Source organism: Anomaloglossus baeobatrachus, chromosome 4, assembly GCF_048569485.1.
Source record: "Anomaloglossus baeobatrachus isolate aAnoBae1 chromosome 4, aAnoBae1.hap1, whole genome shotgun sequence".
Taxonomy (NCBI): domain Eukaryota; kingdom Metazoa; phylum Chordata; class Amphibia; order Anura; family Aromobatidae; genus Anomaloglossus; species Anomaloglossus baeobatrachus.
The window spans coordinates 308146120-308173095 of NC_134356.1; the positions used below are offsets into that span (position 1 = coordinate 308146120).

At 40.3% G+C, this 26976-nt stretch overlaps 1 protein-coding gene across 1 annotated transcript in view; it reads left to right on the forward strand.

Annotated features, from left to right (window-relative positions):
* NELL2 (neural EGFL like 2) overlaps window positions 1–26976 on the forward strand; it is a 461689-nt gene that overhangs the window by 177402 nt on the left and 257311 nt on the right. The window contains exons 8-9 of the mRNA XM_075344966.1: window positions 371–499; window positions 7278–7380. Coding sequence (XP_075201081.1) covers window positions 371–499; window positions 7278–7380 — 232 coding nt within the window. The remainder of the gene's footprint in view (window positions 1–370; window positions 500–7277; window positions 7381–26976) is intronic.

A 26976-nucleotide genomic window follows, 5' to 3' on the forward strand; every position in this document is an offset into this window, starting at 1 on the left:
AGATCAACCACTGCTCCATTCATATGGGCCTCTCCAGAACCCTAGTTCTTGGAATCTGTGGGGGTCCCAGCACTCAGACTCCCAGTAATCGGGATGTTTTCCCCCTATACTATGAGCTGCATTTCCAGACTCAACTTGTCGACATATGTGATGCTGTTTCAGGAAACACATTAACAACTATACTTCATCTCCAGGTTAAATGACCAATATTTGTGCATTGTGTTGCTGGTGTAATAACCATTTGTTACATAGAACCTGCCTTTTGCTTTGTGTATTACAGCTGGCTTTTACCTTTTGTGTATTATTATGGAATTATGGAAAATATTGTATGTGTCATACATCTTTTTGTTTGCTTGAAATCTCTTTGCAGCTGTCAAGAGCGGAGCAGAGAATGAATAGGTTAGATCAATGCTACTGTGAAAGATCTTGCACTGTAAAGGGCAATGTCTACAGAGAGCTGGAGTCCTGGACAGACGGCTGTAAAAAGTGTACATGCATGGTATGATGATCTGACATACATTTATTAAAGTTTGACATATTATTATTAGAGGATTTTATGACCCATTTTTCTAGTTTTATGTATATTAAGAGTTTAGATGGTTGTCTCTTTATATAAATACATTTTCACGCTGTACAAAGAGCTAGAAAGACGTAGTACAGCATGTACCCCACTAGGTGGCAGCAGAGTAGTGAAGGAGAGTCAAGGTAACACTGTAATAGAAAGGCAGCTGAAGTACAGCAGAGTAAGTCCAGCAGGCAACTGACAGGCGAACCACCAGGGGGCAATAATGTAGACAAACAGTCAGGATCTAGCCGGGAAAGTCAAGTCAGTGCAGAGCAAGGATCAAAATCAAGTCAGAAAACAGAACTGAGTCAGAAGCCGGGAGATCAGTAATGCAGAGGAAAATACAAACAACAGACAGGAGTGGGAAGTCAGGGACTGGAACAGACGGACGAATGGGGGAGTGTACAGGTCAGGGCACGGTAACAAGTAGTCAGAACAAACAAGAAATCTCACCAGAGCCAGTCACATGCTGCAGAGCAAAACTATAACCAGCACAGGAATGCCAGTGCTGAGACCAGATCTAGTGTCTTCTGAAACCAGAATGAGGCTGATGCGTGTTAAGCCCTGAAATGACCAGGCCGGGTCTGTGAAACTCTGGAGCGGAGAATACCGGTCCTGGATCATGACATAAATAAATCAAAGTTACTCAGTGCTTTTTGACCTCCTTGAAGACCCCCTACTCCACTTTTCAAGGATATGTCTTTAAAGGTTTGTTTAAATTAATGGTACTATATGAACAAGTAAAATATATAAATAAAAAAAATATTTGTAACCATTTTTTTAGAGTAAAAGAGCATTTACACTGCGCGATGCTCCCGGTTAAACGACCGCCAATCAGTAACTATGTTGAGCAATAGCCTATTTACACAGGCCAACCTTCTTCAGATGCAGAAAAAAACAAGTGGTCAGCTATTCCTCATTGACGCTTAGTCGTCACACACAAGCTCTCCCTCTGCACTGGCTGCCTGTGAGATGGAGATTAAAGAAGTGTCAGTCATAGTCATTTTCTCTTGTAACTAAAAATGGAGGATACCAGAATGTACCGCACAACTATGGAACTCAAAAATCTTCTGAAGACACTGGCACAACTGGACAGTCTTAGTCAGGCACACTCTGCTGCTGAGCAGACAGCAGAAGGGGAGAGGTTGCAGATATTTTGTAATGAGACAAAACTAAGCTCTGCTATGCTGTGTTGGTTATATTCACACACAGCTCTGCTGTGAGAACAGGATAGAAAAGTGTCCATCATTTCATGTCTTACATGGGTAATGCCCCGTTTCATTTAAAATTAGGTCTGGAGGCAAATTTTCGGGGAGATCTGTGTCCGGCCCATAGAACTTAACAGCTTATTTACATATTAGGAAAAACATTGATTTCCCTGGAATAAGACATCAGATTGAAGACATCTAGGTATAATTTTAGTAATTTTTGTCATCTTTCTACGACCTGCATGCCCATTAAGACAGCTTAGAAGGCTTGATCTTACTGACAAATTCCTTTTAACTATATACATGCATGTGTATATATATATATATATATAAAATTTTGTCCAGCATGAAACATTATGAAAGTTTGCAATAGGTTCCACAATTTAACTTATTTCCTTTAAAAAAAAACATGACCAAGACTGCCTCCAAACCTTACACTTTCTCCATGCTTTTCCTACTGTTGGGTAACATCCGTACTCCTTGCTTATGTAGTTGGAGTATGATTGTGGCAGAAAAATGCTACACTGTTGCAAGGGGTGAATGCACCTTTACCACACTGGGGATCATACTGCTGGGTAGGCTTCTCTCATTCATAGTGCCATGCTAGAATGTATGAGGACATCATTACCATGCTTGCATGCTTACCGAGCATGCTATTGAGGTGACCCCTTCTGCAGAGATAATCCGTACCCCAATTATATAGACATAGAGTATGGATGTTGCACAACAATAAGAAAAATCACCACATTATAATGGAACTATTGAGAAATTTATACAACCTCTTCAAATATTGTTGCTTCTTCAATATGAAGAAGACAAGCCTTCAGGACACAATATTAGGGATGATCTTTCAACTGGCTCCTTCTGTAAGGTGTAGCTCAAACTGTTCTTTACACTGTGTGCAGAATTATTAGGCAAGTTTTATTTTAGAGCATTTTTTTATTATTGATCAATTACTATGTTCTTAATCAATCTAAAGACTCATAAACATCAAAGCTTAATATTGTTGGAAGTTGGAGTGCTTTTTTTTTAGATTTGGCTATCTTAGGAGGATATCTGTTTGTGCAGGTAACTATTACTGTGCAGAATTATTAGGCAACTAAATAAAAACCAAATATATTCCCATCTCACTTGTTTATTTTCACCAGGTAAACCAATACAACTGCACAAAATTTTGAAATAAATATTTCTGACATGCAAAAACAAAACCCCAAAAAATTAGTGACCAATATAGCCACCTTTCTATATGGTGACACTCAACAGCCTACCATCCATAGATTCTGTCAGTTGCTTGATCTGTTTACAATCAGCATTGCGTGCAGCAGCCACCACAGCCTCCTAGACAATATTCCGAGAGGTGTACTGTTTTCCCTCCCTGTAGATCTCACATTTTATGAGGGACCACAGGTTATGGGGTTCAGATCAGGTGAACAAGGGGGTCATATCATTATTTTTTCATCTTTTAGACCTTTACTGGCCAGCCATGCTGTGGAGTAGTTGGATGCATGTGATGGAGCATTGTCCTGCATGAAAATCATGTTTTTCTTGAACGATACCGACTTCTTCCTGTACCACTGCTTGAAGAAGTTGTCTTCCAGACTCTGGCAGTAGTTCTAGGAGTTGAGCTTCACTCCATCCTCAACCCGAAAAGGTCCCACAAGTTCATCTTTGATGATACCAGCCCATACCAGTACCCACTTCCACCTTGCTGGTGTCTGAGTCGGAGTGGAGCTCTCTGCCCTTTACTGATCCAGCCTCTGGCCCATCGATCTTGCCCATCAAGAGTCACTCTCATCTCATCAGTCCATAAAACCTTTGAAAAATCAGTCTCAGGATATTTCTTGGCCCAGTCTTGACATTTTATCTTATGTTTTTTGGTCAAAGGTGGTCGTTTTTCAGCCTTCCTTACATTGGCCATGCCCCTGAGTATGGCACAACTTGTGCTTTTTGATACTCCATTTACGTTGCAGGTCTGAAATATGGCCAAACTGGTGGTAAATGTCATCTTGGCAGCTTCATGCTTGATTTTCCTCAATTCATGGGCAGTTATTTTGCACCTTTTTTGTCCAACACACTTCTTGCAACCCTGTTGGCTATTTGCCATGAAATACTTGATTGTTCAGTGATCATGCTTCAAAAGTTTGGCAATTTCAAGACTGATGCATCCCTCTGCAAGGCATCTCACAATTTTGGAATTTTCAGAGGCCGTCAAATCTCTCTTCTGACCCATTTTGCCAAAGGAAAGGAAGTTGCCTAATAATTAAGCACACCTTATATAGGGTGTTGATGTCATTACACCGCACCCCTCCTCATTGCAGAGATGCACATCACCTGATTTACTTAATTAGTAGTTGGCTCTCAAGCCTATAGAGCTTGGAATAGGACAATATTGTGGAGACACGGGGCTCAGTGGGTGCTCTTGTCCACTGACCCAGCCGCCTTTAGAAAGACAGCGTGGCTCAGGGCTCATCCCAACTGAACGCACGACCTCCTTAACCGTGGGCGGAACACTACTCAGACAACACAGGGTGAGGGAATCACAATATTAAGACTTTATTGGATCCCCAAAATATTAACGGCACATAACACATAACCAGCAAAACACACAAATGTAACAGGCAACAGAGTCTCACCCTTCCGCTGTCTCACCAGGGATTTGAATGTCCGTGCTTCAGAGCTTCCAGGGGTACTTACTCCAATCCAGCAGCACCCCGCTTTTGGCGGGCACCCACCGAGACTGGAATAACGCCATATTTAGGAAGCTGGCTGATGTCCGCAAAGTCTGTAGCTGGGTTTCCTTCTTAAGTAGTCTCTAGTATGATGTTATAATCCTGGCAGCCGGAGTCAAAATCCCTAGACTGCGGTTATGATCTCCAATCGGAATCGAAGTCCCTAGATTGAAGCCATGTAGCCAAGTGATCCTCTAGTCAAAGCCAAAGTCCCTAGACTAAGTCCACAAGGCATCCTGGTTATGATCCCCTAGCCAGCTCCTAAGAGCTTAGACTGGATCCATCAGCATCCATCAACCACTGGTGACTTAAAGAAATCCCTTTTTATATCCATAGCCTTCCCTTCAGATACACTGTGCCCTCATTGGATTGGTTGTACAAGGTTGCTTCTCTTATTGGATGAATTTCAATGTGCATGGATAATGTTCATTTAAATGATGTGGATAGAAAGACTGAGGATATCTACATGGAGTCTGCAAGTCACAGACTAGACAATGGCTACTAAGGTAATTTACATTAGATTAGCAATACACAATTACATTACAATGAATGCTCAGAGGGTCTGGTCCCAAACAATAGTTTAGCAAACATGAGTTAGCACACAGAAGAACAATATGTCCACCTGAATTTTAAGAAACTTTAACCCATGCTAGGCATTGGGTGTCCATGTCGTCACAAATATGTATAAAAATTATCATGTGATCAAAATACTCATTTGCCTAATAATACTGCACACAGTGTAGATATTTTATCTGGTTCCTCTGTTAGGATTTTTTCCTTATAATGACAATTACACATTAATGACATATCAAATATAGGTATGGATGATACCGTTTTCTTGTCATACAGTTCCTGACAGAAGTTCTGTCGCTTATCCATGTTATGTAAATAAAAGCATATAACCTGACTTTAAATTCATCCATTGGTTTCATAAATTACTCTTTTGAAAGCTTAAACCCTCCCAAATTTGGTTTAGGTTATGAAAATAAAGTTGCTGCAAAGCTGAAATATTTATCATTTAATGAACACAGAAAAGTCAGATTTTGGCAAGACAAAAGTTTTGTCGCCCACAGAAAGTAATGTGAAATTCAAACAAATAATTAACTTCTAATACAAAGATATGTTGCATAACATTGGTGAATGACGTTGTGGTGCTATTAGACCCATATTTAATATTTTGTGTGACTTCCCTGAGCTTGAAGGACTGCATCCATACGGTTCAACAATGATTCATACAATTTATCTATGAAGTCATCAGGAATAGCAAAGAATTCTGTCTTACATGCCTCCCAGAGTTCATCTAGATTCTTTGGTTTTGTCTTCCAAGGTTCCTCTTCCATCCTACCCCAAACATGCTCAATGATGTTCATGTCTGGTGACTGGGCTGGCCAGTTCTTGAGCACCTTGATCTTCTTTGCAAGGAGGAACTTTGTTGTAGAGATGGATGTGTGAGATGGAGCACCATCCTGCTGCAGAATTTGATCCCTTTTAGGATTGGGAATGTAAGAGGCAGCTAATACTTCTTGATATTTTAGGCTTATGATATTGCCTTCCACCTTGCAAATGTTTCGCACACCCTATACTTAATGTAACCCCAGACCATGATCTTTCCACCACCAAACTTAACTGTTTTCTGGATCCATACGGGCTCCAGTAGGTCTCCTGCAGTATTTGCGGTGGCTGTAGTGTAATTCCACTGAAGATTCATTAGAGAAATGCACCTTCTGCCACTTTTCCAGCATCCATCTGTTTAGCAGGCTGTGGAACTTGGCAAATGCCATGGAGGCCATTTTGAGACAGAATTCTACAAACTGTTCTGGCTGACACAGGCACTTGAGGTGACCAGGCCTTTTGGAGCTCTGCTGCAGTGGAAGAGGGTCTGGCTTTGGATTTTTTAACCAACAAACGTTCCTCCTGAGAAGTTGTCTTGCGGGGTGTGCCGGACCTGGGCTTGTCAAAAACATCTCCAGTCTCTTCAAATCTTTTTTTTAATTCCTTGTACTTGACGCTGAGACACATTAAAGGTGCCAGCCACCTCTGCAGTGCATCTGGTCTTCAGCCACTTGATAATCAAGGCTTTAGTCGCAGGGTGTATTTTTGGCATATTGTCAGAGGTCAAGTTGCAGTTGAACTGAAGGTCTGGGGTGCTGGGTTTCTTTTTATACACACCCACTAATTAACTGATCATTTAGTGAGCACAGGTGAGGATGTAAACTAGGATTGGGTGCATTATATGACAAGGTGACAAAACTTTTGTCTTGTCTAAATCTGACCTTTCTGTGTTCATTAAATGATCAATATTTCAGCTTTGCAGCAACTTTTATTTTCATAACCTAAACCAAATTTGGGAGGGTTTCAGCTTTCAAAAGAGTAATTTATTAAACCAATGGATGAATTTAAAGTCAGGTTATAAGCTTTTATTTACATAACATGGATAAGCGACAGAACTTCTGTCAGTGACTGTACAATGTGCATATACATTATCAATTTTAATACAAAATGTTGCCTAAAAAATTACATCACCCTTTGAATGCCCATAAGGAGATATGGGATGATGAGAACATGTCTCCTCAATGTTTCCAGGGACAGATATGAAGCCTTCCCTTGGGTGGTATTATTTTACATTTCGTACAGTATTAGCTTATTGAAATGATTCTGCAGGAGGCTTCTATTAGCAGCATGAGGCTGGTAATGTAATATGTAACATAGGGTTTAGTGTTGATACTATTATTTTGTACAGCTACTTAGAATAATTTCCTTGTTTGTTCTTCACAGAATGGGACTGTTCAGTGTGAAACATTAATCTGTCAGGAACCATCGTGTCCAGCGTATTCTGCACCTGCATTTGCTCCTGGCAAATGTTGTAAAGAATGCCAACGTAAGTGTATTTTTTAATACAATAATACCAATCATTTGACTTTTCATTTGCATATTCCACCATGATCATCCCTATAATAACGAATAGTGATTATAGTAATATTTCCATTTAAAATCCAAAATAGTTTTAAAATCATTTACAGACAAAGAACAGAGGGTGGCAAATGGCATCACATAAAATTGCTTAAAACTGGAGAGAATAATGTACCTCCTGCTGTCAGATATATGTATATTAGCCTTTTTCATATAGCTGGAGTGATAAAAAAAAAATTGTGACAACATAACAGAATAAGTCTTGACACTTTCTCAGGTTCCAGACTTTTATGGTAACTCTGAATTTTCCTTTTTACTTTACTTAAACAGCTTGCATTATTCTACATGTTTACATTGTAGGTATTTTTAGAAAGGATATTCTTTAATACATACAGTATATCTTACCTGCATTGCTAAATCTCAAAGGGTTGTCTGGAATATTACAACACTGGGATAATGACAGGAAATGGTGTAAAATAATAAAAATAAGAATGCTGTGCCTTTGTGAAAGTATTCACCCCTCTTGGCATTTTTCATGTTTTGCTACTTCACAGCCTTGACTTTCACAGGTTTTTTTTTGAGGGTTTGCATCAGTTCATGTAAAGAACATGCCTACAACTGAAAATTTTGTTTTCTTTTTATTGTGAAGCAAACACCTAAATGAATAAAATAACTGAAAACTTTAGTTTGCATAACAACTCGCCCCCTAAATTCAGTACTTTTTAGAGCCGTTTTTGCTGCATTACAGTTTTAAGTCACTTTTTGAGAAGTCTTTATGAACTTTCCTCATCTTGCCACTGGAATATTTGCCCATTCCTAAAAGCAAAACTGCTCCAACTCCTTCAAGTTGGATGGTTTCCTCTGGTGAACAGAAATCTTCAAATCTGGCCACAGATTCTCAATTGAATTTATGTCTGGGCATTGACTAGGCCACTCCAATACATTTACACATTTACACTTAAACCACTTGAGTATTGCTTTAGCAGTATGCTTAGGGTCATTGTCTTGTTAGAAGGTAAACCTCCATTCGAGTCTGAAATCACTGACAGACTGAAACTGGTTCTGTTCAAGAATATCCCTATATTTCACACTTTCCATCTTTCACTCGACTCGGACCCTTTTCCCTATCCCTGCTGCCAAAAAACATCCCCACAGTATGATGCTACTACCACCATATTTCACTGTGGGGATGGTGTTCTTGGGGTGATGAGATGTTCTGGTTTGGTGCCAGGCATAGCGTTTCACTTGGTGGCCAAAAAATTAAATTTTGGTCTCATCTGATTACAGCACCTTCTGCCATACATTTGGGGAATCTCCCACATACATGTCTTTTAGCAAACTCAAAATGAGGCTTCCAATTTTTGGCTGTAAGTAATAACTTTTTTCCAGGCACTTTTCCATAAAGGCCATCTCTATGGAGTGTACAGCTTATTGTGGCTGTGTTAAAAGATACTCCAGTCTCTGCTTAGAAACTCTGCAGCTTCTCCAGTGTTACATTTGGTCTCTGTGCTAGCACTCTGATTAATTGCGAATTGAAACTCCATGTGTTGAAATTTGTGAGGAATTTTATTTTATTTCTTCACTACTATATTACTTTAATCCAGTTCAAAATTTACCCTAAAACTTCTATTTAATGAATATTCATTTTCTGGGGGTGCATGTTTTTAAATTTATATTCTGTACATTACTATCTTGGTAGTCAATTTGTCTGAGCTACTTTTTACAGCATTCAGATATATACATGGAACATAGACCGCAATAGACATATTCGCATCCATTACTTTCTAGGCATGCTATTGTGACAGGTGTAAAGGTAATTTCACAAGTAGTGTGAAGAGATGAGCTGTGACAATCCCCTATTGTCAATGGTGGATCCACTGTTCTCTGGGTCTAGATCTAAAATCTAAGGGGTACTTTCCATTATAATTCTGAGATGAATACTGAAATGGGAGCTCAACAGAAAAGATAGGGTTAGCGCGTTATAGATAATATAAAAAAAGCTGAAATCATTTTTAGCTCAGTAGTCAAGAAGATAGTTCTAATTTGTGATCTCTGTGTGTACCTTTATGCAGGGAACACTGTCAATCACTGATTACGACCAACCCCTTGACTGCTAAGTTCAGAATGAGCATGGTGTTCAGTAAATAAAATCCAAGTGATATAATAAGTAATCTCTCAGTAAAATCATCCCTCCTGTATCACTTATATGGCCATGCAGAAAATTGAAATTCTGTCTTCACTTTATATCTATTTGTTGCTGTATTCTGTAGAAAACCACATATTAATTCACATACAAACTAATTGTTAAGTGTTCTTGGCATGACAGAGCTCTTCCCAAGCCTCTTCTCTAGATTTATAATCTAATATATAAAGCTGAGTTTGTGTGTGTCTGTGTGTGTCTGTGTGTGTGTGTGTCTGTGTGTGTGTGTGTGTCTGTGTGTGTCTGTGTTGTGTCTGTGTTGTGTGTGTTATGTGTGTGTTATGTGTGTGTTATGTGTGTGTTATGTGTGTGTGTGTCTGTGTGTGTCTGTGTTGTGTGTGTGTGTGTTATGTGTGTGTGTGTGTATGTACAGTCATGGCCAAAAGGTTTGAGAATGACACCAAAATTATATTTTCACATGATCTGTTGCCCTCTGGTTTTTAATTGTGTTTGTCTGATGTTTACATCACATACAGAAATATAATTGCAATCATATTATGAGTACCAAAAGGTTATATTGACAGTTAGAATGAGTTAATGCAGCAAGTCAATATTTGCAGTATTGACCCTTCTTCTTCAGGACCTCTGCAATTCTCCCTGGCATGCTCTCAATCATCTTCTGGACCAAATCCTGACTGATAGCTGTCCATTCTTGCATAAGCAATGCTTGCATTTTGCCAGAATTTGTTCGTTTTTGTTTGTCCACCCGTCTCTTGATGATTGCCCACAAGTTCTCAATGGGATTAAGATCTGGGGAGTTTCCAGGCCATGGACCCAAAATCTTTATGTTTTGTTCCATGAGCAATTTAGTGATCACCTTTGCTTTTTGGCAAGGTGCTCCATCATGCTGGAAAAGGCATTGTTGAGCACCAAACTGCTCTTGGACAGTTGGGAGAAGTTGCTCTTGGAGGACATTCTGGTACCATTCTTTATTCATGGCTGTGTTTTTAGGCAAGACTGTGAGTGAGCCGATTCCCTTGGCTGAGAAGCAACCCCACACATGAATCATTTCAGGATGCTTAACAGTTGGCATGAGACAAGACTGGTGGTAGCGCTCACCTCTTCTTCTCCTAATAAACTGTTTTCCAGATGTACCAAACAATCAAAAAGGGGATTCATCTGAGAAAATGACTTTACCCCAGTCCTCAGCAGTCCACTCCCTGTACCTTTTGCAGAATATCAGTCGGTCCCTGATGTTTTTTCTGGAGAGAAGTGGCTTCTTTGCTGCCCTCCTTGAAACCAGGCCTTGCTCAAAGAGTCTGCGCCTCACAGTGCGTGCAAAAGCACTCACACCAGCCTGCTGTAATTGCTGAGCTAGAGCGCCATTGCTGGTAGTCCGATCCCGCAGCTGAAACAGTTTTAAGATACGGTCCTGACGTTTGTTGGTCCTTCTTGGGCGCCCTGGAGCCTTTTTGGCAACAAGGGAAGCTCTATCCTTGAAGTTCTTGATGATGCGATAGATTGTTGACTGAGGTGCAATCTTTGTAGCTGCGATATTCTTCCCTGTTAGGCCATTTTTGTGCAGAGCAATGATGGTTGCACGTGTTTCTTTAGAGATAACCATGGTTAACTGAAGAGAAACAATGATACCAAGCACCAGCCTCCTTTTAAAGTGTCCAGTGGTGTCATTCTTTCTTAATCATGACTGATTGATCGCCAACCCTGTCCTCATCAACACCCACACCTGTGTTAATGGAACAATCACTAAAACAATCTTAGCTGCTCCTTTTCAGGCAGGAATGCAATGATGTTGAAATGTGTTTTGGGGTTAAAGTTCATTTTCTTAGCCAATATTGACTTTGCAAGTAATTGCTGTTAAGCTGATCACTCTTTATGACATTCTGGAGTATATGCAAATTGCCATTAGAAAAACTTAAGCAGTAAACTTTGTAAAAATTAATATTTGTAGCATTCTCAAAACTTTTGGCCATGACTGTATGTCTAAAGGAATCCGCACCATCGCATTTACAATCACAAAATTTTGCACAGCCACCTCATGTGATTCAGGGAATGTCGTAGACTATGTTTTGAGGGTAAAATTTAAATCCGCGCTATACAGTTATTTGCCAAAAAAACTGTTTACATTAAAGTCAATGGAGCTGGGAGCTACAGGTCATTAATAGGAGCTGTGATTGGTTGCTATAGGCAATGAAGGAAATTCTTACTATAAAAAGCTTATGTGTAAGGTAATATGATTTTGATGGAGAGACGGATAGAGAGAGAGACTGAGGCAAACAGGGAGAGAGACAGAGAGAAACAGAAAGACAGAGACAGACAGGGAGAAAGACAGAGAGAGCGAGAGAGACAGACAGAGACTGACAGAAAGAGAGACTGCTAGAGAGACGGCTAGAAAGAGATGGATAGAGAGAGACACACACACACACAGAGATAAACAGAGAGATGAAGAGAGAGAGAGAAAGACAGACAAAGAGGCAGGCAGGGAGAGAGACAGAGTGAGAAAGAGAGATGGATAGAGAGACCGAGACATCGAGAGAGACAAAGAGAGAAACAGAGAGAGACAGACAGACAGACAGACCGAGACAGAGAGAGGTAGAGACAGACAGAGAAAAAGGGACAAATAGACAGCTAGAGAGAGCTGAATAGAGATACTCAGAGAGAGAAACAAACATAGAGATAGAGATGGAGAGCAAGAGAGAAACAGAGACAGAGAGATAGAGACAAGGAGAGAAACAGAGAAAGACAAAGAGACAGAGAGATGGATAGAGAGACAGAGAGACAGAGAAAGACAGAGATGAGACAGAGAGAGGTAAAGAGACAGACAAAGAGAAAGACAGCTAGAGAGAGACGGATAGAGAGACAGAGAGAGAGAGAGACAGAGCGAGAAGCAGAGAAAGAGAGGCAGACAGGGAGAGAGAGACGAATAGCGAGAGACAGACCGACTGAGACAGACCGACCTAGAGAGATAGACAGAGAGAGACAGACAGACCGAGAGAGACAGACAGACAGAGAAACAAACATAGAGAGATGGAGAGCAAGAGAGAAACAGACAGAGAGATAGAGACAGGGAAAGAAACAGAGAAAGACAAAGAGACAGAGAGATGGATAGAGAGACAGACAGAGACAGAGAGACATCGAGAGAGAGAGATACAGAGAGATAGAGACAGAGAGAGGTACAGAAAAAGACAGAGAATAAGACAGCTAGAGAGAGATGGATAGAGAGACAGAGAGAGACACAGAGAGAGAAGCAGAGAGAGAGAGGCAGACAGGGAGAGAGAAAGAGACGAATAGCGAGAGACCGACCGAGAGAGACAGACAGACCGAGAGAGAGACAGACAGAGAGGGAGAGTGTGAGAGAGACAGAGACACTTAGTTACTATCCCAGGTAACGCTAGGTACTACAGCTAGTTAGATTATAAATATATATGTCCATGTAAATAGGATAAACCAGAAGTTGGCTATGTGGTACAAAGGAGAACAGAGGATAATACAATAGACAAAAATTAATTACTTAAAGGTCCATGAATTGATGAGTCAGAAAGAAACTAAACACTTCATAGACCTAAACCAGTAATCAAAATTCTTATGCAGAACCAAGAACTAGAATCAAACATTCAAAGTAGTTTGAAGGATCTTAGTGGGAAAATTTTGTTGGTGTGGAAGATAACAACTTGTGGTTGGCAACCGTGTTTGGGATGTGTATATAGATTATTTTTTCTGTGTTCATTAGAACCTGTTTTGTTTTTTTTTTTGTCCAGGTATTTCATCATTATTAGTATTTGACTACTAAATTACAAAAAATGCCCAGTGTATGGAAAAATAGAAAGCAGGACATACTGTCTTAAAAGAAACTAACTGAACTGGAGTGTTGGCCACTATTAACATGCAGTTTTGTAAAGACAAATAAGATATACCCGTCTACTTAGTACTGAACGCTCCATAAATGTGTGCTGGTCAAACTAAAAGCATCTTTTTGCTAAGTTTAAAACATGGTTTCTGGGACTACAAAAGCATATCTGATTGAACACTTCAGACAAATCTCATACAGTTTGTTATGCCTAGCACATGGAGAATGGCTGTACCATTATTTACTCCCTCATGTCTTCCACTATGCCGAATGTTGTGTATGTTATGTTCCTTTATCTGTAGGAATAGATAGTATAACCCCTTAAGAAATGGGATTTTTTTTTCTTTTTTGTTATCATCCTTCCAGGAGCCATAATTAAAATGTGTGGTGAAATAGTGAGGGGAAAAAAACACAATTCCACCATTATTTGGGGGGCAGGTGGTTGATATTATGGTATTTTTTATGCAGTAATAATGACCTGGCAACACGATTTTTCAGGTCACAATTATTTATGATGATACCATTTTTAAATATTTTTTTTTTACTTATTTTAGTGGTTTAAAAAAATATTCAGAACTTTGCAAAGATGTACATAATAAGTTTTCCATGCAGAAAGAATGCTAGCAGTGTTAGATACAATTGCATTGTCATATGACAAGCATTATATTTCACTCATCAATATGTCAAATTTAGTTTACAGAACCTTCAATTATTATCTCCTGTGTGTAGAAACAATAACCAGAAAAAAAGGGAAAAATACATTAACAACATTAAGTGCTATTTTGCAATGAATATTATTGAAGAGAAGAAAAATGGATTCTAGGATTCCTAATTTTTCCAAAAACAGGGAATATATGGTGTTGGAAATTGTACATGTTTACATCAATGTCCGTCATGTTCATTACTTGGAGCACCTTTAGTACGTGTGGTTGTTCTAGCATTTTCCAATAAACCGTAGAGATTCGTTCTTAAGCAATTATGAACAGGACCATGGAAGGGGTGATGGAGATCTGTAATTTGGTTGGAATATGGATAGCGTTTTCCCAGGCCACAATCCCATGAATGTGACCCAATTTTCTGTAGATAGACCTTGCTTTTTGCATGTCAAGATGTAGTTTTTACTGATACCATTTTGGGATGCACACAATGTTCTCATAGCTTTTTATTGCATTTTTTGAAGTGTGAAACCAAAAAAAGCACTTTGTTATTTTGTTTGTTTGGTTTTTGTTGTGTTTTTTTTTTTTAACAATTTTAGCACAATTATGAATTTGGCAAAACTAAAAAATATTTTTTTTTATTTTTTTGGGGTTTTTTTTTTTTTTTGACATGTTGCTATTTTACCTCCTGAATGTAGAAATAATAACCAGAAACAAAAGTCAGCGAAAAAGTTAAGTGCTACTTTGTAATTGCACAATTAATAGAAGAAAAAGGCCCCTTTCACATTATGTTCAGCTCTCAAACTGGTCCTGTTGGAACTTACATCCGAACCCCCCACAAAATGGCTTTTGGACTTGTGCGCCAACAGGGCCACTGATTATAATGGTACAGACTGAGTCACTGTGTGCTGTATTGTGCACCATTTTCTGGTGGCGGGCACCTAGATGTAGTAGACTGCATTTGAATGTCCGCCTCCAGAAAGTGTATACTCCCGAAAATGGCGCATGACAGAGCACACGGGGACTCCGTCTGCACAATTATAGTCTATGGCACCGTTGGCGCATATGTCCGAATTCCGTTTACGGGTGGAAGCCGCGACGGGATGACTGAACGGAGATCAGAATGCAATGTGGAAGCACTCTAATGAACTTGTAGTCCAGGTTTCTCTTTTTTTTTTCTTTTTTTTGCAACAATGTGTGAACTCTCATGTTTATTACTAGGAGCACCTCTTGTATGTGTGGTTGGTCTAGCTTTTTCCAATAAACTGGTTTAGAAAAATTCTCCACAATTAGGAGTAAGAAAAAAAAAATAATTCCACAATTTAGTTTTTTTCAATTTCTGCATGTCCCCCTAAAGAATAAAAAAAGATCAATATGTCATATGTACCCAAAAAGGGTATAAGTAAATACATCATCTCGGTGCACAAAATCATATCCTTATACAGCTTCATGGACGAAAAAATAAAGAAGTCACAGGTCTCAAAAAAATGGTGACACAAAGCTTTTTTTTTTTTTGCAGTATAAAAAACGATACCGGTTTGCTATTACCTTAATGATACTGACCTGCAGTCATGTTACCAAGTCATTTACGCCGTAAAATAATGGCAGAAATGCAGTTTTTTCACAATTTAATTCCATTTTTTCAGTAATTCATATGGGAAAATGAATAGTGTCATACTGTTATTCAAACCTACAACTTGTCCTGAAAAAATGAAGCTTGCCTGTCTGTATGTCCATGGGAAAATAATAAGTCATGACTTTTGGAAGACAAAAAGGAAAAAAAAATAACTGTAAAATGAAAGCACAGCCAGTCACGAAAGGGTTAATATGCTGTCTACCTCGATGTGTGTCCCACAAACACAAATTTCTCATTTTCCTAATAATAATATCACTCTGGGGTTTTTCTGTGTGAAATACAGGTCACATTGCTCTGCTGTAATTAACCTAGAAGTGTTCTTCTAAGATATCTATCATAGAAGCTTGAGCGTTAAGCCATGCTGGCAATGAAACAAAAAGGCTTCTCTCAGAAGCAAAGGAAATAAATTATTTACACCGCTGGTAGATTCTATTTTTATCCTTTTTCAAAAACGAATGACGTAGAACGCGCAGCCTTGGAGAAAGCTTGTGGGGGAAAAAGAGCTGCTTCAGTCTCATCGGGGATTAGACTGGTAAAGGATGCAAATGCAGAAGGGGTTAATAAATGCTCATCTAAAGTCATTTTACTCTATGTAATGGGTAAGTGTATATGGTAGTGTTACTAGTTGAGAACCCATGACTGTGTTATTGCTCATGGATTGCTAGACATTGTGTTTGTCTGGAGAACCGTAACCGCAGAGTCCTCCATGCAGCTAAAATCCAGAAGACGCATGCTGCTTTATAGCCCACACAGTACTACATTGTCCCAAGTGTCTTGGCTAAATAAAATATATCTTTGTACCGTGTTAGCCAGTAGAGATAAAAAAATTGTTTAAAAGAACAGAGAGTCCTCAGTGGTTGATACCTTTTAATGGCTAACTGAAAAGATGGTAATAATTGCAAGCTTTCGAGACTACTCTACCATGCCTGATGAAGAGACCTGAGTAGTCTCGAAAGCTCACTCTTGGCTAAATAAGTATTTTAACCTCAAGAAGAAAAAAAAATGTAACCATAAATTAAATTGATACAGTAATACAAATGAAAATGACTTAAAGGGAACCAACCATCAAGATTTTCCTATATAAAGTAAAGTCAGTGCTATACTGGCTCTAGGATGCTGAATGTAAGCATAGCTTTTGTTCTGAGATTGGAGGTTTTATTTCAGAAATATGTGCAAGTAAAGATCCAGCAATGCACTGCTATTTGATTGACAGGTGCAACAAGGGCAAGAATATGTGGGTTGGGTCTTGCTATGTATTCCCACCTCTGTCTGCTGCCTCTCCTTCCTACCCCTATCACAGTCATACATGTTAATTTTGGCGCCTGCACTCTATTATTTGGAAGTATTGCATAAACGTTTTCTTTAAGATGGTATCAATGTCAGTACCTTTGCATAGCACTGTCTCCAGCTCCATCATTGTGAACACTGTCTTCTTTTGGCGGACTACCGTATAATGGCGCTAGGATGCTGATTAAAATGCTGATTAAAATGGTACCTTTAGTTTAGAAATTTGAGGCTTGTTTTCTGAAAAATCCTCCATCAAACCTTCAGAAGTGACGTCATTGGTGCAGTGACTTGAGATTTCGGGGCAGGACTTTGTGGGTCGGATTCTCAGAAATGCTTCCTTCTCCTACCTTGCCTCCTCTCCTTTATTTAAATGTTGCACCACAACCACCACTGCCACTATTGGCGGCACACGCACATTGCTAGTTTGATGGTATTTTCTTTAAAATGGCGCCGGAATTGGCGCATGCGTATACCACAATCTCCTGTGCCATTTTATTGAATACACTGTGAAGACAAATAAGAGCGGCTGCGGCACAGATTGAATTTGTTTTTTTTTCATCAGCACATGCAGTGCCGCCACCTTTAGTTATCTCCACGGTGTCCTAAGTAAAATGGCGCTGGAGATTGTGGTAAGCTAATCCCAGCTCCATTTTATTGAGGACACCATCACACTAGCAATGTGCATGCACCGTGGTGGCGCGAAATTTAAGTAAAGAAGAGGAGGCAAGGCAGGAGGAGGAAGCATTCCTGAGTACCCGACCCACAAAGTCCCGCCCCGTTGCCCAAGCCACTGCATAAATAACGTCATTTCTGAAGGTTTCATAAATGATTTTTCAGCAATCAAGCATCCAATCTGTAAAGGTATTTTTGATTCACCATCCTAGCGCCAGTATGGCAGTGCCTGTATTTTATATGTGAAACAGTGACTCTTTTAAGGTATTTTAAATTGTGCAGAGTGCTCCTTTATTCTTGTCCCTAAAACGTTAACCAAAGCAGAAAATTGCTTCAAAGAACTTTTCTTTCTCTGGAGGACTATTCTCTAATAGATGAGGTGCAAACTGTTGCGAATTTTAGAAAAGAAAGAGTTTTCGGAATATGTTCTCCAAGTAAAGCAACGCTGCTTTTATATTGGGTCTTTATAGTTCAAGTGACTGGTATTCTATAGAAACAGTTTTTGGAACATTTTTTGAAAAGTGTTTATTTTCTAACATTCAGCAGAACACAAAACTGCCGACATTGTTTCCATTGTGGTGTTGGTTCTGTTCTCTGCCTGATGTGAGTACACCCTTCATGTAGGATTTTCAGGGATAAATTCAGTTCCCAACAGTATAATTTGCTATTCACTTATATTATATGAAATAGAAGAGATATTTACAGTGGTTGTTGTGGAGTTTTATATAGTCTCAGTAAATGTAAAATGATACACTAATGCATTGGACGGTATATCACACATAATTGATAATGATCATTTTGCAACGTTTTTACGAGTACTAAGAAAATTAAGGGTTTCTTGAAACAAGTGATTATCTCCTTAGTTAGTCAGCGCTGTGATTTAATTTACCATTCTTGAATAGACAAGAAGAACCTCCGTGATTATAGCGTATTCATGCTACATACTGTATGTGGAGTGTTTCTGCTTGGGATTTCAAGCTTTAAATGCTGTAATATTTTCTTAAAAATTATTTTTTAAGTTAATAGGTGTCAAAGTAGTGCAATAAAAATACAGCACCCCCGGACGATTTTCTGTTTTTTATTTTAGTTTTTTCCTCCCCTTCATCCAAGAGCCATAACTTTTTTTATTTTTTCGTCAATATAGCCATATGAGGGCTTGTTTTTTGCAGGACGAGTTGTACTTTTGAATAAAACCATTAGTTTTACTAAATAGTGTATTGGAAAATGGGAAAAAAAATCCCAAGTGCAGTGAAATTGCGCAGGAATGAGGATTAGATCGGGTATAAGGATGACGCAGTGACGCCATGCACGGCGCCGATCATAATCTCGCGCCTGCGCAAATAGCTCACCGGCACACGTTAAGGCAGCTATGTTTTCTGCTCTGCCCACGATATGGCCTATGATATGTCAGAGCAAACTGCGCCTGCGCAAGCGGACATGACTGCATAGGTGCTAGATTTGAAAGAGCAACATAGATGATGACAGAGGCGTCACCCACGTCAATCAAGAAAGGAGGACGGCGAATAGCGGCAGAAGGGGAGACGGGAGCCGAAAAATGAGCCAGCCCATCTGAGCCACACAGGTCATTAGCATACGTAACGGTCATGTTTTATAAAGTTATTTCTGGGGTCTGCAAGGGGAGTCAGGGAACAAGGTGCACCTTCATAGAATGCAGCCAGGAGCTGCAGAAGGTGATACTTTTAGTTTCATAGTGAAAAAACTGGTGACAGGTTCCCTTTAAAAAAAATTCAAAGTTTGTCCAAATAAAGAATTGTGCTTTTGGCGCCATTTTCCAAGACCAATAGTGTTCTCATTTTTTGGGATCTGGGGATCAGTGATGGCTTATTTTTTGTGTCTTGAACTGACATTTTTAATTATACCATTTTTGTGCAGATGCTACATTTTGATCACCTGTGATTGCATTTTTAAAACTTTTTGCTGCAACCAAAAACCATAATTTTGGTGTTTGGAATGTTTTACTCGCCATGCCGTGTACGGATCAGATTAATTGATTTTATACAGTATTGTGATAGGGCATTTATGAACTCTTTATTTTTTTCATTGTTTTATTTTCAATGGGGCGAATTGGGGGTGATTTGAAACTTTAGGGGTTTTTGTTTAGATTTTTTTAAAAAAATTTTTTTACAGTAGTTACTTATTTTACTAGTCCACCTAGGGAACTGTATCACTGCACAGTCATGGCCTGTGCATTTCTGCTGATCAGAGCAGCATTCCTCTGATCAGCAGAAATGCAGTGCTCCTGTGAGAGCCGGCGCTCTGTCGGCTCTCACAGGGAATTTATCATGCTAGCGTCAGGGGTCATAGTTGACCCTGCGCTACCATGGCAACTCATTGACACCCCATGATTGAGTCATGGGGCCGCAGATAACGCGATCCCCATTGTAGCCATTTAAATCGTGCTATCAAATACTGACAGTGTGATCTAAATGCTAAGCAGGTGGGGGTCGATCGTGGATCCACCTGCACCTGTTAGCTGCACATCTTTGCTGATCAGATCAGCAGACATGTGCAGGGATTACCTTGGGCTCGCCGCCGAAGCCGCGGTTACCAGGTGGATACAACCTAGACTGTGTGTAATATATATATACGTCCAAAGTCGTGAAGGGGTTAATGAGCATTAATCCTAGAAAGGCCTGATAATAGTATAGTAGACGGGAGATAGGCTAATAATCAGGCTGTAAGATTCCCGAAACAATATTGTAGAAATCTTATGTATAAGATTAAGAAAGGTTAGTTCAGTGGTGATCCCTTTTAGTTTTTGGCTGATGCAAGCCTTAATGCATAACCATTGTTTTAATTTTTATTTCAGAAATCAATAGTACACAGGAAAATAAGCAACTTTATAATATATCTTATCAGACAAATCTGCTTCTATATTCTAAAAACCTGCCTTCAGTGAATACAGACTTTTAGGCCGGTTTCACACATCCGGCTTTTTGCCGGATCCGGCGCTCTCCCATACAGTGACTACAGTACAGTGACAGCGCAACAAGTGCCGGTCACGTGCTGTCATGTGACCGGCGCATGTGACCCGAAGTTACAGCGCTGTCACTGTACTGTATTGTCTGTACGGGAGAGCGCCGGAACCGGCAAACCGGCGAAAAGCCGAATGTGTGAAACCGGCCTTATGAGATAAGAGATAGCAGTTGCTACTGACAAGATTTTCTTGTATAAGCTCCTCCCTCCCCGGATTCACTCCTATCTGAATAGAATCTTATAAAAACCAACTGCCATCTCATGTCTTCATAATATAAAAATCTGTCTTCACTGAATACAGATTTTACTCAGGAACTGAGCATTTTGAACATTAAGGATCAGTTCAGGAGCAGAAACAAGCAAATTTGTCTGATAAGATATATTACAAAGTTGCTTATTTTAATGTGTGCTATTGATTTATGAAATAAAAATTAAATGACGGTCATGCTTTAAAGGGAATCTGTTACCCACCCCAATCCAAATACAGTATATGGACATGCAGTTATGTAAAATGTAAATCCATCTACACCTTTGTATCTTTTTTTCTGTTATAGTATTCTCAAGTGGTTAGCATTTTAATTCATATGCAAATGAGGATCTCTGGGCATCACAGAGCACTTAAGGAGACTCTGCAGTTGTTTCCCCACTCATAACTAGACTGTTACCTGGGTTGATAACTCACTATGTGTGTGACATCAGGCACCAGACAAAGAAAACAGCCAGTGAGCTATTAATCAAACTAAAAAGGCTGGCATTAGGTTGGAAAATGAGCTCTGGATACAGCAACAGTAGAAGATATAAAATTGTTGATGGATTTACATTGCAAGACCTACATTTCTATTTGTACCATTAGAAAGGGGAGCAGATTAATTATACTAACAAATACCCTTTGGCCATGTGCACACGTTGAGTATTTGTTGAGAGTTTTAACTCAGTATTTGTAAGCCAAAACCAGGAATGGAACGGTCACGAGTGTCTCCCATCATTTGGAGACTTGTGACAGGTTTGGGTCCGGAGTCTCCAATTGCCTTGTGAGACTCTGGATTTTAAATGCGATTTGCTCTCTTTTGGTGCAGTAAGGGTTAATGTAATTTTCCTTTTTAGCAGCTACTGGTTAATTCACCTCAGGTGCAGCCAGTATGACGCCTCCCATCTCCTTTAAATAGTCACATGATCCATCAGTTGATTCCGGTAATAGAATTATTCTGTTCCTGACCACCTTGGAGGGCGGAAGTTCTGCTGGTGATCCACTGCTGGAGCCTTTGCAGAACTACTGCTGGAGCAGTGTTGCCTGAAGCTTTGATGTCTGGCTGCAACTGGAAGTTCATTGGTATATATATGTCCTCCTGTCTGTCCCCCTTCCCCTGTGTGTTGTTACTGTAGTGGTGGCGTCAAGTGTACTCACTGGCCTTGTCACTATACAGGGTAAGTGGAAGGACAGTAAGGGGCACTTTGCACACTACGACATCGCAGGTGCGATGTCGGTGGGGTCAAATCAAAAGTGACGCACATCCGGCGTCGCTGTCGACATCGTAGTGTGTAAAGCATTTTTGATACGATTAACGAGCACAAAAGCGTCGTAATCGTATCATCGGAGTAGCGTCGGTCATTCCCATGATTTGGGAAAGACCGATGTTACGATGTTGTTCATCATTCCTGCGGCAGCACACATCGCTGTGTGTGAAGCCACATGAGTGAGGAACATCTCCTACCTGCGTCCGAGCCGGCTATGCGGAAGGAAGGAGGTGGGCGGGATGTTTACGTCCCGCTCATCTCCGCCCTTCCGCTTCTATTGGCCGCCTGCCGTGTGACATCGCTTTGACGCCGCACGACCTGCCCCCTTAGGAAGGAGGCGGTTCGCCGGCCAGAGCGACGTTGCAGGGCAGTTGAGTGCATGTGAAGCTGCCGTAGCGATAATGTTTGCTACAGCAGCTATCACCATGATATCGCAACTGCGACGGGGGCGGGTACTATCGCGCTCGGCATCGCAGCATCGGCTTGAGATGTCATAGTGTGCAAAGGGCCCCTAAGGGTCTAGGCCCAAGACTGTGACAAGGGGAAGGACTCGTATAGGGAAGTTGAGGAAGCTTATGGAAAAGACACAGGTTTGTGTCAGCAGGTATCCCATCCCATCTTTCTATTGTTAGGGTTCTCCTCTCTCATACCATCCCCCGTGAAACCCATGTATTTTGCTGTGTGCCAGACAGTTGTTGGTCTTTGCGTATCTGTCACACTCTATGTTGGACAGTCGCCAGTCCGAATGTGGCAATCAGAGGAAAAGTATGATAGAAACACGTGCACCAGTTCTGCGTTTTTATTCACTCTTGGTTTTGGCTTACAAATGCATAGGTAAAAAACTCCTCAAATACTCAACTTGTGCATGTGGCATTGAAGAGTCTTTTATATTGGGTTTTTACCAAGTGGACAATCATATGTGCATATGTTCATTCCCAATCACTGTTTTTTTGTAAACCAGTTTACACTGTGAAAGTGATCAAATGATAAAACATTTATTTAAGTGCATTTTTCATGCATAAATAAAACATTTTATTTGCTGGCAGGACATCACATGTACATAGACAATGTGCTGCCAAGAATATTGTAAAGAGATTCATAGTAACTATAGTTGCAGCAGGTGGATGTTCTCAAACGAACACTAATTAACTTGTTATATTTTTGATAGTTGCTTGTGACTGTTCATTTATCTGTCCATGATTGTGAGAAAATAAGATGGGAAAAATGATTGATCGCTACGGGCATAAGGAGAAGCTTTTGTTTTATATTTCTCAGTTTAATTTATATCTGAGATACATTTTGATTTTATTAGTGTGATGCTGAGTCACTTCTCACTGATAAGTCACGGAACAAAAGGGTCAAGGAGTCCAGGGTCAATACCAGGAGAGCGCATCAAAGGCAAAAGGGTAAGGCTAAAGAATGATCAAAGGGCAAAGTTCAGGGTCATGCAGCAAAGGTTAGAGTAAAAAGGTAAGGGAGCAATAGAAACAAATAGCCAAAAGCAAAGTCTGAGGTCAGGCAACAAAGATCATTATAGCAGAATACTAAGCAATAAGTACACACACCACTGAGCAAAGCTACGACTGACAATGATCTGATCCTAGCTAAATAGCCAAGTAATCATCCTGAATGGGCAACACTCTGAGGAAACCCAGCAGACCTGGACAGATTGGCAGCTGGGCTGTCACTCACAATGCTGACAGCCCAGCACACCCCTGCCTCTAATTGGGCGGCTGAGCTGTCATTAATAATACTGACAGCCCAGCATGCCCCCGATTCTATAGGATCCCCGAGCTGTCACTGCGACCCCAGCACATCGTGAGTGGTGAAAGCGTTAAAATTAGTGTAACTAGGATGGTTAAAAGTAATGAATGAATAAAAGTAGAATGGCCAAACAAGATTTATACAAACGAAAACACAATCGGAATAAGCAGTTATGCAAAATCATGCCTCTATTTAAAAAGTTCTTTAGATGCTCATCCCTTCCACAGCTGAGAGTGGTACGTTGTCTGGCCTTACCCCAAATATAGCACTGTAATATGCCCCTACCAGGTAATTGCACAAGCTGGTAGCTCTGACTGGTGGCACAGACAGAGTCCTTATGTCGTTATATTGGTGACTTCTCCTTTTTGACCAGTATTTTGCTCTGGTGGATAAATCCTGATTCCTCATACAGCTCTCTCGGGTACGCCATCTTGTCATTAATCTCTGCCCTCTACATAGTCTTTACCTTTTCTACAGACCTAACGTCTTCCACATTAGGAGACTCCATGCTCCAAACCACTGGGGCTCTTAATGCTGGGAACATTTTCCTCCAGGCAGCTCATGCTAGATATAAATCGTGTTTCTCAGTTGCCATGGTAGTTGGATTACTGTGCTAGGTGTGGTTACTAGCAGCTCAAAGGGATAGTGATGGGAAATCTAGGTCATTTTGGTGATTAGTTCACCATGAACTAGTTCACTGAGAAGATTAGTTCAAAAGATTAGTTCATTTAGTTCATTTAGTTCAGTATTTCCCTCCACCCTATCCTGTGAGGAGCTGATAGGAAATGCATCATGTGACCTGTGAACTAAATGAACTATATGAACTGCTGAACTAAATGTTCTATTGAGAATGAATCAGGACAGCCTAGTTCAATCTGATGCCTCTCACTGAGCCCAGCAGCGCCCCCTGTGGTAGTGTAGAGTACTGACATAATGACTGTGTATGAGGGAGCTGAGAAGCAGTTCAGCAGCCACCATTTTGAGAATAGAACAGGAGCCAGTGGTAAAGATTTTAGCAAGACTGATCTTCTAAGCTACAGGAGGCTGATCCTCTACAGGAGGCTGATCCTCTACAGGAGGCTGATCTTATCACACAAACAGGTGAGGGGCATGAACCACACACAGAAACACTCTCTCTCTCTCTCATACACACATATGAGCTGTGTCTGTCTACTGTGCAATTTCAGTTTTTATTAATATTATTATTATATTTGTATTTGATGTGTGGTCTAGTGTTTTGCTACCTTCTTTTCCAGCATCAGGAGATGTAAAGAGCCAGTGTGAGAGCAGGAGCCTCCTGGAGCTGTAGAGGATCACTCTCTGTCTCCTCACATTTGCTGTTTAGTTCATAATGAACTAATCTCTGTCAGGATGGTGACTAGATGAACTAGTTCACTCTGAAGATTAGTTCATTTTGAACTACTCACTCACAAACTACCCATCACTACAAAGGGAGACTCTAATCAACAAAGGGGTCATATCATATCAACTGCTGTTACGACTTGGAGCCAACAGCTACTCCCTTTAAAGGGACTACTCAGCCACTCTTCTCATAGACGCCTTCTTTTTTTCACCTGTCACCACCATGGCCAATTCTGAAGCAAGCACAATCTCTCCATCCACGACCTTTCTCGCCCAGTACCTGAATGCAATAGTATTGAAGCCCTGTACAGCATCTTCTCCCCAAACACCTCCTCTACCTTCTGCAACTTTTTTTCCCTTTTCTGCCCTGGTCTTAAACTGCAGCTTTTAGAGTATCCAAGCAGGATCCTGTGATACATGGGCCTCTGCTCCAACTATCAGTTTTGACCCAAGCCCCACTTTCATGTCAGCTCCTTCTCTTGGAGTACTGTAGTGCATAGTTCTAGTTTCTACACCTACCGTATAATGGCTGCCATCAGTCACTATCTATTTAAAGGGACATCATCTGTCTGCGGTCCTCCAATTGGGTCTCAGGGGACACTCCAATTTCTCTATGCTGCATGCTAGTTCAAATCACTGAACCGATTCATCTCCTTTAACATGAGTTAAACAATTTAATAATTTAGCCTATTTTGCCTATAAAAAATAGACATTCTAAGATTAGAATTTCCCAATCTGATAAAGCAAACATGAATTTACACTTTTTAACCATGACAAGCAAGGAAGTTGTTTTTTGTTTCTACCTTCCTGATTATAAAAAAAATACATAATTACACATGAAATCAAATAAAAAGTGTACACTTTGCCTCAAAGGGTAATCTCTCCTGATATTTTTATATTTGAGATACATACATATATATATATATATATATATATATATATATATATATATATATATATATATGTATATCTACCGTATATATATATATATATCTACCGTATATATATATATATATATATATATATCTACCGTATATATATATATATATATATATATATAACTTAAGCAAGCATTGTTGACCTTAGGGAGATCAACATATCCACTGCGGAGACACCATCACGTGTTTCTCAACGCAGTGATTCTAGAGCAAAGCCCCCTGGGAAGTATGCAAATGAGAAAGCCGCGGAGACACCATCACATGTTTCTCAACGCTGGCAGGAAACTAGCCAGGTCTTTCACCGGGAAGGAACAACCACGGGAAGGGCAGTCTCCAGTCAAGGAGACCACCTATACCAAACATGGTATCCATCCACAGACAGCCGTTTCGGGGTATTTGCCCCTCATCAGTGTGGAGTAGGAATCTGGCTAGTGGGGGCAATGCCTAGTAAAAGACTAGGTGATGGTGTCTCCGCAGTGGATATGTTGATCTCCCTAAGTTCAACAATGCTTGCTTAAGTAGTCTTTTACTAGGCATTGCCCCCACTAGCCAGATTCCTACTCCACACTGATGAGGGGCAAATACCCCGAAACGGCTGTCTGTGGATGGATACCATGTTTGGTATAGGTGGTCTCCTTGACTGGAGACTGCCCTTCCCGTGGTTGTTCCTTCCCGGTGAAAGACCTGGCTAGTTTCCTGCCAGCGTTGAGAAACATGTGATGGTGTCTCCGC